The 18,592-nt window shown below is 33.9% G+C and overlaps 1 protein-coding gene across 1 annotated transcript in view; it reads left to right on the top strand.

Annotated features, from left to right (window-relative positions):
* The window catches only part of FAM172A (family with sequence similarity 172 member A), a 145,755-nt gene that overhangs the window by 12,928 nt on the left and 114,235 nt on the right, over positions 1–18,592 (top strand). The window contains exons 3-6 of the mRNA XM_015812676.1: positions 1,813–1,914; positions 4,414–4,514; positions 10,751–10,816; positions 14,575–14,766. Of these exons, the coding sequence (XP_015668162.1) occupies positions 1,813–1,914; positions 4,414–4,514; positions 10,751–10,816; positions 14,575–14,766 (461 nt within the window). The remainder of the gene's footprint in view (positions 1–1,812; positions 1,915–4,413; positions 4,515–10,750; positions 10,817–14,574; positions 14,767–18,592) is intronic.

Genomic DNA, 18,592 nt, shown 5'->3' with positions numbered 1-18,592 from the left:
TAGTGATGGATGATCTCACCCAGAAGTTTCATGTAGATGTTAAAAAGGAGTGGAGAACACAGAACACTGTGGCACCCCACAAAGCAGGGGCCAATAACTGGATCTCTTTTCCTATTAACATCAATTGGGGGCAACCTCAGAGGAAGGAGATGAACCAACACAGAACTGTGCCATTCAGGCCCAACTCACTAAGTCAGGCCAAAAAAAATGCCATGGTTGATGGTAATGAAAGACTAGCAAGGATGGATATACCACCTCTGTCCTGCTCCTGACAGATTATCCATTAGTGTGACTAGTGCTATTTCAGTCCCATATCTGGGCCTGAAACCTGACTAATAAAGGTTCAGATAATCTGTTTCTTATAGGATCCTCTGGAGTTGCAATGTCAGCACCGTCACCACCACTTTTCCAAAAAATGGGAGGTGGGAGAATGGACAAAAATAATCTAGAATGGTAGGATTCAGCAATGGCTTCTTGAGAGGGAGCATAACAACACCTTTTTAAAATTCCCTCCAACAAGGATGAATTCACCAACACTTGGAACATCCACAGGACACCTCCTGAGTGGCCTTAACCAGCCAGGAGTAGTATGGATCTAATGCACAGGTGGTGTTGTTTTCGTTCTGGAGGACCCTTTCCACTTCCACAGGTCCAACAGAATCAAACCGTTCCCAGATAACTGGATAAATTTGCTCCCTGGGCATCTCTACAATATTTGTACATGCTTCATATCCAACAGGAAATGAATCAGAATGATTTTATCCTCCAGATGCATGAAAAATTCCTCCACATGATCCTGTAGATGGGCCTCTGGGCTCCTTTTCCTGAGGACTGTCTGGGTAACCCTAAACAAGGCCATTGGGTGGCATTCTGTGGATGAAATAACAGTGAAGAAGTATTGTGATTCGTTGAACATGACCTATTATTAACCAAACCATGCTGACTTGTAATAAATATGATGTTGTTTTCCAAGTACTTGCAATATTTTCTTGATTTTTTTCCCCAAGTATTGGTGTCAAGCTGATTGATCTGTAATTTCCTGGGTCCGTTCTTTTCCCTTTTTAAAAGATTGCAATGTTAGTTTTTCTCCAGTTTTATGCTGTTTCTGATGTACTCCAGATTTCTCAACGATTACTGCCAGTCGTTTTGAGATTACTTCAGGTGCGTTCTTTAGCACTCTGTGATCTAGTACATCCAGCTCAAGAAATTTGAATTTATTCAAACATATAAATGTTCTTTGTTCCTTGCCTGTTTTGACCTGTTTTGACCTCTTGTCTCCCAACCCCTGATGCTGCATAATCTGGAAGGTTGGGCCAGTTTTTCCTTTTGCAAAAATACAGATGCAAAAGATTATAGTTTTGTCATTTATTTTAAGAATAAACTCTGGTCAGAAATGAAACCAAACAAAGTTCCTGTATAACTAATCATACTAGTATATTTCTGGAAATCCCAGCATTTGTAAACAGACCAAATTAAGTTTTTAAAGTTAAAAGGGCAATTCTTCTAAAATAATCCAGTAGCCTCAAAAAATTGAATGTGGGTTGAAAAAGAAAATTGGGAGATTTGAATGGGCAGCTTCAAAATCTTAATGTCGGTAACCTGAAAAAAGTCATAGCTTGATGGAACTCTGTAGGAACAATATATTGTCAATATTTTTATAGTTTTTTTAAACTTAAACATTTTATGTATATGGGAAGTTGCTGACTATGTTTGTGATAAATTAACAATTCTTTTACAGTCACTATTTTTGTTAGAAGTAATAACTTTGAGGTCTACAGAAAGACTATCTTCTTCCCCACCTTTTTTCCCCAGACTTGTTGTCTAGAATAGACTTGGATGAACTGATGAAAAAAGATGAACCACCTCTTGAGTTTCCTGATACTCTTGAAGGATTTGAATATACTTTTAATGAAAGTAAGTAATAATTTCAGGGGAAAAATCATTTAAAAATAAATATTTTTCCATGCCTTATTTTTATAGCTTGGTACTGATTATTCTTATACAGATGCATCAAATAATTAGTACAAGCAATAATCTGAAATAATTTTTCCCTGGTTAGAAATGTACAGATATTCACATTCTTGCTATACATGAATAAAAAAGAATTGTAAATATACATTGGGGAGAAATCTGAATAGTTTTCCTTGAAATAACATTGTGAACTATACCTTAACAACTGATCCTAAAGATACTGCAGATTTTAGTTTAACAAGATACTAAAAATATAAATATTAGCTTCTTTTCTTGTGTCACCTTTTCCAATTTTATGGAAGATTTTTTAAAAATATATAATCATATATATAGCACTTTAAATTGTCAATTACAATTACATTGTCTATCCATGTGATCTAGAAACCCTATTAATGAAAGTCAGGGAGCAAAGTGAAAAAATAGAACTTAGATTACATATAAAGAAGACCAAACTAATGATAGCAAGTATAAAAGCTACCCTTAGAATTGACAACAATGATAATGTATTAGTAGATAGTGTCTGGCTTTTACATTTGGCTATTAATCATAAAGTAACCTGAAGAAAAATGGTAGTTGCAGACCACTGCTTGGTAAGATAGCAATAAAGGCTTTGGAAAAGGTGTACATATGCTGTGATTTGTTTAACCTATGAAGATCACAATCTGCAGGCAATGGTTTTCCCTGTGATACTATGGGGAAGCAAAAGATGGACTTTCAATAAGCAGGATAGAAAAAGTATTGACATTTTTGAAAGCTAATATTAGAGAAGATACCTGAAAATTACATAGATGATCAAGAAAATAAACAAATGGATCATGTGAAAGATCAATCTGGAGTTCTTAAATTACCATATTTGGTACTCATGGTGCAAAGACCTAGCTCTCTTGAGAAGTCTATAACTCTGGGAAAGGTTGAAGGAAAGAAGGATAGGATGACCATCAGCAAAGTGAATGGACTCAATTACATCAGAAAATGGGTGCATTGTTGGAAGGCATGAAGGAGAAGATTGGTGACAGATCATACTCAAGAATTTCTATGTGGTCACTAATAATGACTTCATGACACATAAGCAATTAAAAATATAATACTTAGCTATTCAGTAACTCAAAGAGTTTCATTGAAAAGTATTAAAAAAATCTTGCTTGTTAAGTTTTTAATTCTTTGAAACAAATAGTTCAATCATTTAAAGCAGTATTCTTCTGCCTCGTTTTAGGACTGCTCATTTAATAATGCATATTAGCTTGCTAAAAGCTAGTAACACATAAATGTTAATGCATGATGCTAAAAGGTTAAAAGTTCAGCCATCCTTGTGTTTGAAAGGCACTGCTATATTCTAAATAATTCTTTATTCTACATCATCCTATTGGAGCTGTTAGTAGAATTTTTTATATGTCTTTTTAATATCCTCATTCATGGTTTTGTGATTTGGAGGGAATTTTATTCTGATTTACCCCCCAAAAATCTAGAAGATGGTGACTTGGTGAAAATTAAGAGCACTTCAGAATATACTACAATTCAAAACAGTGCTCTAATTTCGTTAGGGAGAAACTTGCTTTGAAAATAAACACAAAAATTGAGCAGGGATTTTTTAAAAATAGATGTGCTAGAAGAAACAATGATTGGCATTAAGGAAGGTATATTAAAACTGGATGTGAAGTTGGAGTGGAACATTTAATTGGCAGTTAGTAAACACATTGAAATTGATAATGAATAAAAAGGTAATAATACCTTTTCTTGATCAATATATTAAGAGGCAGAAATTCTGAGATAGCATAAAGTACTGTACATAGTAGACATAACCTTCTCAAACAAAAGATCTTATCTATTTGTTTAGACAAAAATATTGAACTGTATACAATTCAATATAATTTCTATGAATGTAAGTTCTGCTCTTATATCTATTTGTTTTCATCAGTAATTATATCTAGGCAAAATAAATCCATAATGTATGAAAAATAGTTTTTTGTGTGAGAGAGACTTCTGATGATTGCCTGGACTAGTTCCTGCAGTTTTCTTGGCAAGTTTTTTGGAAGTGGTTTTAGGTGCAAAATATCACCTAAAATAGCAGTGCAGTATCATCATTATATTTCAAAAACTCATTTTTGACACCTGTGTATAATGCCAAATGTAAAGGGAATAATTGAAGAGAGAATCTATTTTTACTGATTTTATCTATTATGCACTCATAACTAAGTGCATAAGTGTATAAGCGTGGTATAAACATAGACCACAGAGATCATCCAAAGTCACCCAGCTGGCTTTCATGGCTAAGGTGGGGCTTGAACTTAAAGTCTCACACTTTCCAGTCTGGCACCATAATCAGACTGGATCTCTTTATGGAATATAAACTACTTAAAGTGGATATTGTATCATGAAGTATTATAATGAGTTAGCATTTTGAAAGTTGTGTTTTAAATTTAACACTACTATTTTTCTTTATAGAAGGGCAGTTAAGACATATAAAAACTGGAGAGCCATTTGTTTTTAACTACCGAGAAGATTTACATAGATGGAACCAAAAACGCTATGAAGCTCTTGGAGAGGTATATATTATTTACAAATAATATAATAATGTATACAGTCTGCCTGTTTTATTTTATATTTGGCTTAATAAAGGGAAACAACGTATTATTGTAAGGATAGCATTGTACTGAATAGATTTGAGAGCAAGGAATAATCTTATCCAGAAATTACCTGTACTGCTTTAAGGGTGAACTAACTGTTCAGTGAGGTTTATATGTATATGCCTAATTATAAAAAAAATATGACATTTTCTCTGTATTGTACAAAAACTTACAGTTATTATGCCAGAATTTTTGTTGCAAATTCAGATATGAATATGAGGAGGCAGTTCCATCTATGTTTGTTTATTTGTTATATAGTTTTTTACACATTTAACCCATTTGTGTTGATTTTAACTCATTGATATTTTATCAAAATCAAAAAAAATGTCAAGTTCTTGTTAAATAATGTTTTAGATTGTCTTGTGTACAAGTAGTCCTCACTTAACAATGGTAAGTGGGACTGGAATTTCTGTCACTAAGTAGTATTGTCGTAAAATATAAAATCACACGACTGCCACATAGTAACAGAAATTCTGGCACTTAGGTTGCTATTATTAAACGATTCATTGCTGGATGTTAAGCGAGGATGTCACATAGTCACCATTTTGCAATCTCTTACCAATTTTCCCAACTTTGCTTGTAGGAAGCTGGCCAAGAGATTTGCAAATGGTGATTACATAATTGCAGGATTCTGTGACTTTGTAATTGGAAGCCCATTACCATGTGCCTGAGTTATGATCACGTGACTGCAGGAATAATGTGACAGGCTCTATTACGGACCTAATTGAGTTTCCCTCATTCAGAGCCACTGTAAGTTCATCTGGTTGTTGAATGAGTGGCCATTAAGTGAGGACCACCTGTAATGGATGATGCAAGAGAGACTATCAACTCTGGCATAGCTAGACATTTGTCAGTCTCTTATTCATTGTTTAGAGGAGTGACAGACTGAGCTACTGTAGTATGCATTGGTGTTAAGCCTGATACTGAATTTAATAAAAATTAAAAGTTTATGTTAGCTTTTCTTTTGTGCTTATGTTGAAAGCATGTGAGAAATAATTATCCTCTGATGTCATCAGTTTAGTATGGCAGAAAGATCATCTGTAAATGTGTCCATGTGGTCAGTCAAGTAGGAAGGCTTTTCAAGGAGCTATGCCAGGTCCGCAAAAGGGAATGCATCAGGTTCAGAAAGTAGCAATGGGAGAAATAAGAAGCCTTTTTCAGGCAGCAAGTTCCAGAAGGTGTACAAACTGCCCCTCAAATCAAATCACACAGCCCTATTTTTAATTGGAGTAAAGTTTCAGATAAAGCTGAAAATGTACCTTATTTGAACATTAATATGGAGACTATAAATATCAATGAAAAAAGTTGGCTCTTTTCCTGCTGTTGGTAACAGCTAAAACTTAATAGGATATGTTATCTCATTGTAGCTTCCATAAAACACTGATAATCGAGATGCTGAGAAATATTAAATTGAATCTTAACTATATTTGGGGAGGGAGAAAATAAAGGATGGATGAACATAATCTATCAATTAAAGCATAAAAGTGATTTAAAAATTTAATAGAAGCATTAATTTTTGAAAATAATGTTTTTCTCCTCTTATTAGGAAAAGTGCCAAAAATGAACAGATGGGGTTATCTTTTTCAGGAGAACGGACAGTATCACTTTTATTCAAAATACTTAATACTTTACTTTCTAAAAGATTCTTATCTTTGACCAATTTATTGTTTATAGCAAATCTCTCACCTTGGGTACTGAACTTCCCATGGCATTGACTGTGACTTGTTTACATCTTAGCAATATGGCAGGCTGCAAATGAGCTAAAAGGTTTTCAAAATACAGATTTCAAACTACGCTATAGATTATTCAGCATAATTTAGTAGCATGCTAAAAAATTAACAATTTAAATAAGGCACTCTTGCTGTAGCAGCAGCAGCTGAAGCCTCCATAGCTTTAGGAGTGCCTGGGAGCAGAGGCATCTGGCTGCAGATGGTACAGAACTAGTTGTGGAACTGGGGGAATGAAAAATAAGAAGGGGGAGAAAAGTATTTGAATTAGGCTATTCTAAGCTCTTGCACAGTTCTTGCATTATTTGACATTATGTCCTGTTTTAAAGCTGAAAACAATATAAAGCTAAAAGTACAGAAAATAAAATCCACATTCCCAGTTGGCAGTTGTAATTGAAACAGCGAATATCTTAAGGGATGCTCTTATCAGAGGAAGTATTGAATATTTTAAGGTCAGTCTCAGAATTAAATGCTTGTTGATCATATTTATTTTACCCGCAAATGTTTATTCCCAGTTTTGATGCCAATCAAAGATAAAACATGAAATGTATTAGTTAAGTAAGATTTCTGGGAATTCTTACATTGGAATAACTGCTATTTTGGTGCAGAGAAAACCTAGAAATGAATAAATAAAGGAGTTGGAACACAACCTAATCCCCCCCCAAATCCCCAAACACACTGAAATTACTGAGAACCAATTATATTTAATCTGATTTCTTCTAACTTTATAAACTAATCAGAAAGGAGTCCAAACTCATATTAGCAAAATAAAATTAACAATGGACATTTCTCATTGTCTTAGAAAATGTATCATTTGCATAAAACAGAGTATAACATTATACTCTGTGTCCGTACTATGATCCTTTTAATATATTCAGGTGTCCTAATATAAGTAAAAAATTTTATGGCAAATTGAAAAAGGGATAGTGAATATTTATCACAAAAACTCACAATAAATGACTTTGGGGAAACATACATTAATTAATTAATTAAACAATGCATATATAAACAATTATTAAAATAAAAAACAATCATAAAAATAAACTATTGGAATGATCATAGCATAACTTAAACTAAAATGATAATACATAGTAATAATGCTTGATTTAGGTTTTAGATTTTATACTTGATATAAAACAATTCAATCTAAGCTTTAAAATTTTGAGAAAATTCATATTAATTTTTGCTTAGTTTGAATATTTCCAAGAAACCATATTGAAAGATTTCTTGATATCTAAAGAAGTAAGAACTTCTAGATTCTGCCTATTTTAAGCAATTGTGTCAATATTAACAATATTACCAGAACTTTGATGATTATATATTAATGCAGCATTTCAGCATGCACAACAGTTATTAAAACATTTTATTTTACAAGGAAAAATGCTATTAATAGTTAAGCATTCATATTTATCAAATAAATGTATGGGTAATTGATAGCAATAGCACTTAGACTTATATACCGCTTCACAGTGCTTTACAGCCCTCTCTAAGTGGTTTACAGAGTCAGCGTATTGCCCCCAACAATCTGGGTCCTCATTTTACCGACCTCAGAAGGATGGAAGACTGAGTCAACCTTGAGCTGGTGAGAATCAAACTGCTGACAGTCAGTAGAATTATCCTGCAATACTGCATTCTAACCAGTCTGCCACCACTTCTCTCTTGATACAAATACTAACATCCTTACCTTGCTTAGGATGAAAAATGTTTACTTCATTAAAGTAATAAGAAAAAGTTTCAACTGAAGTCTCCAATAGAAGATTAAAACCCAATCTGCTTTGTGTCAGAGAACTAGAAAACTACTAGAGTCAAAGAGAATTTTCAACTTTCTTACTACTGATTGTAGAAACAATTTCTTGAAGAGAAAGTAGCGGAGTGAGATTGCATGCAGCTCTAGGATAGATGTAGAGAATCATTTTTATCTGTTGATAAGAGATTTGAATTGTATAATTTGGAACAATGATTTTTTTTAAAAAAAAACTATTGCTTGATTAATCTAAAGTTGGTATATATTTTCCCACATTATATTAGAAATTGAACTTTATTTCTTGCTTAATTTGTTTAAATCTCAGGAGATACAGGACATGAATAATTCTTTAACTTCCTTCACTAGAAACTTAAGTTTACAATAAATGCCTTTGTTGTTTCTTATATCAATATAGTGATGAAACAGAAATTTGATATGAAAGAATTCTACAATTTCTTGATTTCTCATTTTAATAAATTATTATTTTACAACAATTATATATTTAGTCCATTAAAGTTACCAACATCACAGGAGCATAGTCTGAAATATTACATGTCTTAACATTAAATACTAAATAATGAAATATCAGTAAGTTTAAATGAAAAGTTTTATGCATGGAAAAGGAGACGTGTATACTGGGAGCAATTAGAATGCCAAATACCAGACTAAATTTGCATATATAATCTTGCAGAATTTATTTGTATATATCATCTTGAGATATTTCTTTAGTCAATTTATATGGCTGCCTAATTCATAGACCAGTGATGGCGAACCTTTTAGAGACCTAGTGCCCCAAAACTGTCCCGCCCCCCACCCACTCCGTCCCCCCACACTGCCCCTGCTATGACCCCACCCACCCGCAGGACCACCCACCGCCTCCATGGCCCTCCGTAGCAGATCGCCCAGGCGGCCCAGCAGCGTCATGGCGGCCATGCCCTCCGCCTGCGCCCCGCAGTATCATCTATGCGCAACGGGGTGCGAGGGTGGAGTCTTGTTCCTGCTTCCATGCTTGGCTGCGCTGCTCCGTGCGGGCCATGCCCGGGGACGACTCTCCTCCAGGGGGGAGGAGAGGGCCGTGGGGGGAGGCAGGGTTGGGGCGACAGCGCACGTGCCCACAGAGAGGGTTCCGAGTGCCACCTCTGGCACGCGTGCCATAGGTTCGCCACCACCGCCATAGACTGTGACCCTTCCAATAATTTATATTCCAACTGTTACAGATGTGTTTATTCAGTGTTTTGACTCTGTGCCTACAATAGTTTAACAAAAAGTTTTAGTTTTTTAACTAAAAAACATTTTTATTTTGCTTCAAAATTATGCATCAGAAATAGTGTGGCCATGTATAGTATGCTGAGTCTGGCAGAGGGCCTATCATTGTTAATATTTTAATTATTAAACCACTTTGGTTTAACAGCTGAAAACATGCATCAGCTCTGTCTTTGGGATGGAATAATTGCTTGGAAACATCTTTAGCTAAAATGTCTTTTGTATTTGAAAGTGAAAGGGGTTCAAAAAGTTTTTTTAATGGTTACATTTTAAAACAAAAACACAAAATATTTTTCCATTGTTATTTTATGTAAAAGTTGTTTAAATGGTTAAGTTTAGTATCTTACAACCTAGATGCTTTTGCTTTGTGTCCGTTTAAATTCTCAGAAGAGAATGTTGTGGATATTCTTATTTACCTGTATTGTTAATCTGTCTCCACCCCCTATTCTGCGTTATGATTTTCTTTTTGTGCTTTTGAGTCAGCCACGACTCCTGACGATTAAATGGACGAGCCCTGCAGTTTTCTCAGCAACACTTTCAGAAGGGGTTTGCCCTTGTCTTCTTCCTTGGACTAAGAGACATTGACTGGCCCAAAGTCACTCAGCTGCTTCTGTGCCTGAGGCAGGATTACTATATCTTGCAAATAAAGTGTAATAAGGCCTCCCTGGGTTAAAGATATTTCAAGTAGTACTCAGCCCATTATAAAGTTCAGTTCTCCACGAGATTTCCATTCTCCATTGAAAGGGTGTGACATGTGGAATGTCTTTGCAAGAGAAATACTTAAAGTACTTTTTCTATTTCTTTATGGCAGGGGTGTTAAACTGCCGGCCTGTGGGCCAGATGCATCATGCCGAAACCGCACCCACCCCATTGCCGGCAATGGGAAAAAAAAGTCACGATACATCGCGACACGTCATGTGACATTGCGAGTTTGACACCCCTGCTTTATGGGATTCTTTTTTTAATCTAGGCTTTCCTTCATTTGTCCCTTCCACTACTCATTGTTGATATGGGCCAAGAATTGGATATGCCACAATAAAAAGAAATTGTTCTAATAAATTGTTCTGTGCTTATTGCAAATTGTTTGAAATAATTTTAACTAATTAATCCAAGAGTTATATTTATGCCATTGACTATGCATTAAATAGATATGTTTTTTATTCTGAACTTTTAACAAAAATATTCACATAGCAGCAGGAAGCAAAATCCTAAATCATATATTACATTTCTGGACACATTTATTGAGGCTATAAGGCAGGATTTGTTTCTTCTTAACTAGACTATTAAAAAAACTATTTATTTTGCAGAATGCATTGTATTTTTCTAAACAGTAGCTTGATAAACCACTTACAATTTGTTTACAAAATTTTATAAAAACAAGACCTATTTGTAAATATTACACAACTTTTTTTCTCTTGTAGATCATCACTAAATATGTATATGAATTATTGGAAGAAGAATGCCATTTGAAAAAAGTATATGTTCCAGTAAGTTAAATGTATACAAATTTTTCTTAAAGTACATTAAGTTGTAAAAATGAATGTAAGGAAATAATTTTTTATTATAACTTTTCTTTGTGAGGGTTTGTAAAACCCCATTTCTGAACAATGATAGTTCAGAAATTCTATTATTGCTCATGTTAAAGAACTCATTTGATTTTAATTTTTACTCAGTTTTATGAATCTCCCTAGGAAATACAAGTACTTTATTTTGTTAACAACTAAACAAAGGGTAGTGGTGGGAGTATAATACTACCTGTGCTTGCGTCCAATTGCTGCTTCATTTTAGCTTAGTTTGGAAGAGGGTGTAACATAATAGAAGTTAAACAGGCTGTGAATTTATACATGTGCATGTAATACAAGAAATATTTTATTTTGAAGCATTACTTCAAGGTTAAATGCTTTATTCCAGATGTAAAATGTACAGGGTATAATGTGCATCTATTGTACAGATAAGTCTCCAGATTAAGTCTCAAATGTTGTGTCTGAACTCTGTCATGATGGCAAGACCCATTTTCTCCTATTTGCTTTGATTCACAATTCAGCAGTGCTCCAAATGTGTTATAGGTGTTTTAAATTTAAAAATTCTAAGGATAGAACATAGTCTTGAGTTTTTGAATGAAATAAAATTTGACATTGAATGAAATAAAATTAATGATGCTATGCCGTAAAAATCCATAATGGATATTCTTCATTAACTGTTGTGAATAGAAAATCTGCTGATGCTACAGTTCATCCAAACTTGTATCTGTGATCAACATGATTGTCTGGCTTTTGAGATCACTTGATTATCTCAAGTGATGATTTTCTAAGATAGGTGAAGCTTCATGATGGATACTCATGCTGTTGCAATTTTATGGCAGAAAAGGAAATGATGTTTTTGACAATACGACAATAGGTTTGATGACTGAGCACATGTCTGATATTTGTATAGTTATTCTTTAATGTAGGTGGGTACATTCATATAAAGGGGACATGTAGAGTATTTTTTCCACTGAACTCAAGAAAGGTGTTTTTTTTAATTGTATGTTTATGTAGTATTTATTCATGTCCATTATCTATAACTAAATCATTTCACATATCCTGTTATCATACCAGAATTATACATCTTATAGCAAATTGTAGACATTGGCCTAAGGATTCAAATACAATAATGTATTTCATGAACAGTTAATTAGAGCCAATCCATATGGATGTTTTTATAGAATGTTTCATTTTTGCCATGTAGAGTGATTTAAAACGAGGCCGTTCCATAGATATTGATCATCTATATACTACTAAAACTCTTACTCTGTAAATTTTAATTGGGCGAAATGATGCAGCATAGAGCATATGTAGAATGCTGTGATGATTTTTTTTTTGCTTTTATTTATTTGTAATCCCACCTTTATTATTTTTACAAATAACTCAAGGTGGTGAATATTTCCAATATACCTTCCTCCTCCTATTTTCCCCACAAGAACAACAACTCTGTCAGGTGAGTTAGGCTGTGAGAGAGTGACTGGAGCCACGTCACCCAACTGGTTTTCACGGCTAAAATGTGACTAGAACTCATAGTCTCCTGGTTTCTTGCCTGGTACCTTAACCATTAGAACAAACTAGTTCTTATTTACTTTCAATTACTCCCAAAGGAATGAAATTTGGGGGAGTGGTGGCTCCTTATTGGTGCAATATATTAGTTGTTCTAGTATCCCTGTAGAATTTATGGTGTAATAATACATAAGAAATGGATTTAATTTCCAGGTGCTTGGTTAATGGGGTGTTAGAGTGTCTGTCTTTAGCAATATGGACAATAAGATATTATGTCTGGCTTTGAAAAATGCTGTCCTCAGCCTGGGGAAAATTAGGTTCTGTATATATTTTGTTGGTTCCCAACTGTCATTGTTTATCCAATTTTTGCCATGTTTGGATAATCTATTAACTTTAGCCTGGAACTCCTTATCTTTTATTCTTTGGGTGAGCAGTATCTTGGCTTGGTCATACCCAAAGACATTAGGAATCTTGTGAAAGCCCATATGACGCCAATATCTGCTCTACAGCTTGTTTCCTGGGAGGACAAAATTTATCTTTTAATGCAGAAGCTATCACTTACATATAATGCTTCAGCTACTATTCAGAGTGCTAGCTTTATTCTTTTCAAATACTAAGTAATATGTAAAGGAATTTTTTTTTCGGGATGTGAACTTCATTGGAATAAACATTTTAATGGATGTTAGATTAGACTGTTTCCCTTGTTCAAGAACTTCTGATATTTTTGAACTTATTTTCTAATGAAGGATGTAGAGCTGCTTTTAAAAAGAGATTAAAGAGACTATACAAGAGACTAAAGATAAGGGAGCACATATTAAATTACTACATTGGTTGATAATCAGATTAGTACATCTCATGTCATGATCATTTAAAAGAAAATTCAGGAGATTTATATCATGAAAATAAAAATTGCTAGAGACATTCTCACCAAACAAATTTGGTTTGTCAATAAAGTGTGACTGTGTGGTACTATGACCATTTTATAGCTATAATTTAGTGAAAGTTTCATTTGATGTTTGAAGACAACTTGAAGATAATTTGGCTTGAAGGAATGTTTCCAAATGTAATTAAGATTGAAGTTGTAAAGGCTAATTCTAAGCCTCGGTACATATTGACTAATTTGTTTGTAGATAGATTAAATAAATATTTTCTAATGCATGGATCTTTATAATAAATACTTTTCTCATAGTTTTACATTTGGTCCACTAATTGGAATTTTTGTTATTAATTGTATGTAAAGCTATAAACATCAATCTTAATTATCTGCAGAGGATAAGAGAAAGATAAAGAAAGATCAGTTCACAAACCCCTAAGATGTAGTGGAGTGGAAAAAAACGTATAAGTGAAAGACAAAATTGCTTTGAAAATATAGCTTTTTAAAACCAGCCAACTGCCAGCTACCTGATTATTGTAGCTGTGGAAAGAAACATCACAAAAAATATTCTTCCTCCATCACCTTCCCAAGAGAGAGTAACATTGTTCATTATGTATTCTAATTTAAAGTAATATATTGATTCACAATTGAAAAACATGATCTAAAGGTGGCTTGTTTCCCAGCTAATATTCTTTCTTGGTTCATCAAGTCAGCTAATTTGTAGTAGAAATATTTCACATATATTTATTAATTAGTCACAAAAGGCTTATTGGATGATAATGAGCTGGGTTGGTTTTACTGCCTTTTTATGGATTGGAACTACTACTCCATTCCTTGGGAATCTGCAGCGAATTATCACTGTAGGTAAATACAGGTACAGAGGCCCATTAGATCTTTAGAGAAATGATATTACCTACCCACCCACCCCCAATTCAGAGCTTTATATTGCTATTTCTAACAAATGGTTTAGCACACCATTTGTTGTAGTAGTGACCTCTGCTACTACATTCTATTAAACATGATCTGTAGCCATTCTCTCAATCTTACTTACCTAAAATATTCCATTCTGGGCTCTTTGAAAAAAGGATAATGTAGAAAGAGCCAAATTTAAAAAAACGCCTACTGATAATGATGGATGGATGGTCTGCTGTTTGCTATTGAAGACAGTGTGCTCCCTTCCTCCCCTTTAGGGCAAGGCAGTATTGGTTAGAAGTTTATTTTTTATATATCAATCATAAATACTATCTGAATTGCTGATTGCAGGCAGTGTTTACTTCCGGTAACTTTTTATTATGTGACCTGTGTAATTGTTTATATTCACTAAATGTTGTTCTAATTTTAGGTAGATGCAGAAGAGACTGAACCTAGGAGTTTCATCTTTATGAGTGAGGATGCACTGATAAATCCTGATAAACTGATGATTTTAATTCAAGGCAGTGGTGTTGTCAGAGCAGGACAGTGGGCAAGAAGGCTTATTATAAATGAAGATCTGGACAGCGGCACTCAGATTCCTTATATTAAAAGAGCTATAGAGGTAAGATAATTATGGACTTTCCTAAAACAGAGGTGCACAACTGATTCCAAACTTCGTGTCATGCTTTGGTTTCTGAATGGTATACTGCATTGGAGGCCAGAATTCCCAAAATGCTAGATAGGGTTAGGACAGAAATTAAATATGGTTGTTTTGAATTTAAATTGAATTTCAGTTTAATATAATTAATATAGTTATTATACTGGTACATATTTAACAAGCAATCACTTATATTACAGAGTTAAATTTAAGAACAACTTTTAGAGTTTTCTGAGAACTGTGTATAAAGCTTTTTAAGTGACCGTACAAGGCTCTAAGGGTTCCAGGGAACCTCTTTTTAATGGGCTAATTTGGGGGATTAGTGTACACAATTCTGGGTATATATGTTATCTTAATGCATATCAAAAGTGTACTTATTGTTTTATTTTCAAGTCATGCATGCAATTTCTGTTGTGTTTCAGAATTTTTAAATGTGGTATTGAAATTCGTTGTTACATGTATGGTTTAAAACACAGAAATTAATGTAATGATTTGTTAAATTGGAACTTTCCTTTAAAAAAAAGAATTCATTTTACTAGCTTAAAAGGTTTACTTTAGTTCTGTCTCAAATAAAAATTTTGTCTACTTATTATAAAAAGTTGATCTTAGAAGGCACTTAAGCTCCTATGGTTTTATAAAGAAATGCATTTAAATACAGTATGTTTCTATAAAGTATACTAGTGAACCAAGTGGTCTGTCAGATGCTTTGCATTGCAATGTTTTATAGTAATGTGTTGCTATTAATTTATGTAGGTCAAATTCTGTGATTGATTTTATAATACCCAACTACAAGGATTTTCTGATTAGTGACAATTAAGTATCTGATAAATTGATAAAACTTAATTTTCTTGAATTTTCTAAAAAAATCCGTCCTTTGCCACACTTCTATTAACAAAATCCAGCAATAAAATTAACAGAAAAATAACAAGACAATGCAATACTTCTCATCAAGTAATAACAATAGCTAATTATTAGTATCTACAAAAAATCAACACATGCTGACCCAATTCAACTCATCACTCAGAAAGAGCATGAAATAATAGGAGGAGATAATAATAAGATAATAATAAGAGCCATAAAGATAAGATTAGATTCCCTACATTACCAAGATGGAAGATTAGGTTTAGGAAAATAAAACTATATCCACTTCACCTATAGTGACTACCTCAGTTGACAAACATTTGCAAATACACAGGTAATAAAAAAATCATTTTTCAATTAATTTGTGCATTTACGACAAAATTCATGCACCTGACAACTATGCATGCCAGAGTGAATAATTGTGGTATAGGTGTATGAGAGAGCTTTATCTGAATAAGGTTGCAGCAAGCAGTGATCATTGCAGTCTCCCTCTCTCTCTTAGTCACATGATCATTTAGCAACCCTTTTGCTTTACGATCTGGTCACTGCATCAGAACTTAGTCGCTAAATAAGGATGGGTGTATAAAATATGCCTTTATGAGCAATAACTGCTCCATAAGGAAAATTTGACAAGAAGGGAAAATTCTAAAATTTAAATCTAGCAAGCCAAAATGCAGTGCATCAGTTATTGTACCCATATAATAGGATGGATTCCGTAGAACCCCAGGATTATATGAGGACTTGAGTGAATTCCATGGGACTGGAGACAGGACACTGTGCAAGGGACTAAGGCAGGGGTAGGCAACCTTGGCTCTTTTATGACTCATGGACTTCAACTCCCAGAATTCCTGAGCCAGCCATGCTGAGGGGAAAAGGAGAGGTTTCCAAGCTGAGCCATTCTAGCTCAGGAATTCTGGGAGTTGAAGTCCACGAGTCATGAAGGGGCCAAAGTTTCCCTCATGCTGGCTCAGGAATTCTGGGAGTTGAAGTCCACAAGTCATAAAAGAGCCAAGGTTGCCTACCCCTGGACTAAGGGAATAAAACTCACTTCTCTCTGCAAGAAATGAAGCCATCTTTTCCCCTTAGTTCCTTGTGGAGAGTTTTATCTTGCTCCTTTGTGGGGATCTTAATCACTCAGGTATAACAGAAGGACAAGAATTGTTAGCTGACTTTCAGAAGCACCACCCCTGTTTAATCAGGGATTCATGAAAAAGTCTACTCTCTTACCATGCTTGATATCCTTTATATTCCTTTTATGAAGATAGAATTATTTAGAATGTATGTTTTTTAATTCTTAAATAATAGCTAAAATGAGTATGAATCAGAATCTTTTACGATAAAACTAGAAGTTGAAGAATGTGCTAACCAAATTTAAACTAAAAAAAGATATGTTACAGAAAATATAGCAAACTGTTGTATGTAATTAAAAATATAATTCAATTTTTAAACAAGCCTTAATTGCACAGAATCATATTGCCCATTTTTATTTAATTGTGTCAGAAAAGACCTGATTCAGAGATTTAGAATATGTACATTTCTACTGAATCGGAGCCTAAACCAGTCTTTATATTTCCTGTACAATATCAACTAAGATACTTCAGTTGTTCATATAATTGAATAATTGATTTAGCCTCTAATCTTTTTCTAATATTCTCAGAATTATGGGATTTTCCAAAGCTGCATCAGATCAAAAAAATGCAAAATATAATAATTGCCTTAATTTATTATATTGTCATCCTGCAGTTGTATGCAGTTTATATTCCTTTTGTAACCTCAGAGCATGTTAAAAGCATAATTAGCACTTTGTTGATCTAAGGTCTCCACCTCATTTTTAGCACAATCATTTTTTAAAAAGAAATATCTGCCAGTTTAAATCATAAATATCCACCAATTTCTCATGAGAAAGAGATTCAAATTTAAGTCTCTGTCTCAACAGTACAAGACTTTTTTTCCCTTTGGTTCTGGGAATACAATTAAATTCCAACTAAAATAAGAACCAAGTAGGCTCTTTGTTTTCAGAGGAGTCAAATAATTACAATTTAATCCTTGATGTTCTCTTGAGTTTGGCTGGGATTTATTTTAGGTTAGGTTAGGTTAGGTTAGGTTAATTTAATTTGTATACCGCCCTTCTCCCGTAGGACTCAGGGCGGTTCACAGCATATTAAAAACACAAATACAATATACAAGATACAAAAAATCATACAAAAATACACAAAATAACCCCACTAAAACCTAATTAAAAGCCAAATATTGATTGCTGTATTCCCATTCCCATTCCCATTACCTAACTAGGTAATATTATTAATACTAGTGACTAGATATACAGTGGTCCTTCAGTATTCGTGCTTATTTAGTTCTGAAAGATGCATTGAGTACTAAAAATGACAAGTAGCAAACAAACTATGTGACTTACCATGTGAATCTTTGTTTCATCTGGGAAGGACTTCCTATCTGTTACTTATCTTATGTAAGTGACCTTCTAAGTATGACTGACTTCCTGTCTGCCCTCTACAGCGGTCCCCCACTTCCTTTTCCATCAACCTTCCCAGCATGGCCAACTTCCTATCCACCCTCTGTGGCTGTTCCCCACTTCCTTTGGTAGTGTATCTAGTACCAAACAAAGATGAGTACCGATACAACATTTTCATGTCAAAATGTGTCAACTACCAAATTCAACGAGTTTTGAAGTAGTCGAGTACTGAGGTACCACTGTACCTTAATCAAGGAACTATCTAGGAAAAAAATCATATCCCCACCAAAACTGGCAGGGGAAGTTACTATATATAATCATTCTCACTAGCACTGATAATGTTACCTAGTTGAATATTGAAGCGTTTGCAAGCATTCTCCACAGTTCAACTCTTAGCCACATATATTTTCTTCTATTGTAATAAGTATTTAATTGTACCTATAGTAGTTCATATCAAAC

Source organism: Protobothrops mucrosquamatus, unplaced genomic scaffold (assembly GCF_001527695.2).
Source record: "Protobothrops mucrosquamatus isolate PMUCROS unplaced genomic scaffold, P.Mucros_1.0 scaffold106, whole genome shotgun sequence".
Lineage (NCBI taxonomy): Eukaryota > Metazoa > Chordata > Lepidosauria > Squamata > Viperidae > Protobothrops > Protobothrops mucrosquamatus.
This window is presented reverse-complemented; position numbering and strand designations above follow the sequence as displayed.